This window comes from Pygoscelis adeliae, unplaced genomic scaffold (assembly GCF_000699105.1).
Source record: "Pygoscelis adeliae isolate BGI_AS28 unplaced genomic scaffold, ASM69910v1 Scaffold266, whole genome shotgun sequence".
Classification (NCBI taxonomy): Eukaryota; Metazoa; Chordata; class Aves; order Sphenisciformes; family Spheniscidae; genus Pygoscelis; species Pygoscelis adeliae.
In genome coordinates, this window is record NW_008824987.1 from 685807 (window position 1) to 686869 (window position 1063).

General features: G+C 43.4%; 1 protein-coding gene across 1 annotated transcript in view; it reads left to right on the top strand.

Moving 5' to 3' along the window:
* Positions 1 to 280, top strand: part of MDH2 (malate dehydrogenase 2, NAD (mitochondrial)) — a 7493-nt gene extending 7213 nt beyond the window's left edge. Inside the window, 1 exon segment of the mRNA XM_009326078.1 lies at positions 3 to 280. Within this exon segment, the coding sequence (XP_009324353.1) occupies positions 3 to 101 (99 nt within the window). The 3' untranslated portion in view covers positions 102 to 280.
* Positions 281 to 1063: the final 783 nt, after the last annotated feature.

A 1063-nucleotide genomic window follows, 5' to 3' on the forward strand; every position in this document is an offset into this window, starting at 1 on the left:
GCAAGATCTCTGCCTTTGAAGAGAAGATGGTTGCCGAGGCCATGTCTGAGCTGAAGGCTTCTATTAAGAAAGGAGAGGAGTTTGCGAAGAACTTCAAGTGAAGAGTTGATGACGGAGAGAAATTAACAACTTCCTTAATTTATTAAGGCATCATGTCACTTTACGACTTCTGATTCAAAGCTCATGCTTTGATTGAAGTCTGTCTGTATTAGCTTAATGATTGTTGCCAGCGCAGAGTCTAATCATCAATAAAACGGCCTCATTTTTTCAGTGTACCATCTGGAATTGTCCTGATGTGCTTGTCTTTTGAAGGTGGAAGCTGTAGGTCTCTGAAAGATTATCAGTTTCTGTAGCGATGAAATAGTCTCTTAAAGTGGGTGAACCGATCGCTCTCAACTCTGCTGCTGCTTGGGTTTTGGCTTGGGCTCCTTGTTCGGCGCAGCAGCTGGGAAACCAGGCGTGACCAAATGAGATCAAGATGGGGTGAAGAGGCTTGCGAAAGGGATAACTGGGTGAGGTGATCCAAGAGTGTTTTTTCCGGAGGTGGCGTTACCTCCGTTTGTTACCTTGTGTTGCCTTCATCTCTCAGGTAATTTGATTTTAAAGGAGTTAGTAAAAGAGCACAGTGGTTGAAACGTCAGCCCTGCTCTAAGAAAACAATGGAAATGCTGAGAGTGACTTCTTCCTAGTTAGGAACAAAAGCCTTGATCTAGCATCTACGTAAACTTCTTTTACATTCATCTTCTTGTGAATATAAAAATAAATGTCTGCAAGAAAATGGTGATGACGAGTTCTGTTGCTGACTTCTTCGAAGGTAAGCTTTCATGAAGGAAGCTATTAATTCGCTCTTCCTCCGTGCTCTGTGGGCTGCTTACCCTGTTGCTTTGAATTGCTCTAATCCATGTAGGTTGAATTCTCAGTTGAACAGACTTTATTTTGATGAGATGAAGGAAACGCCGAAGCCCAGCACCTCTGGAGGAGTTGAGGGAGGTTTTGGGTTGAGCGAGAGAACCTCGTGTAGAAGTTTCTCTTAAGGAAGAGACCTAAAGGTAGTAGGTGCTGT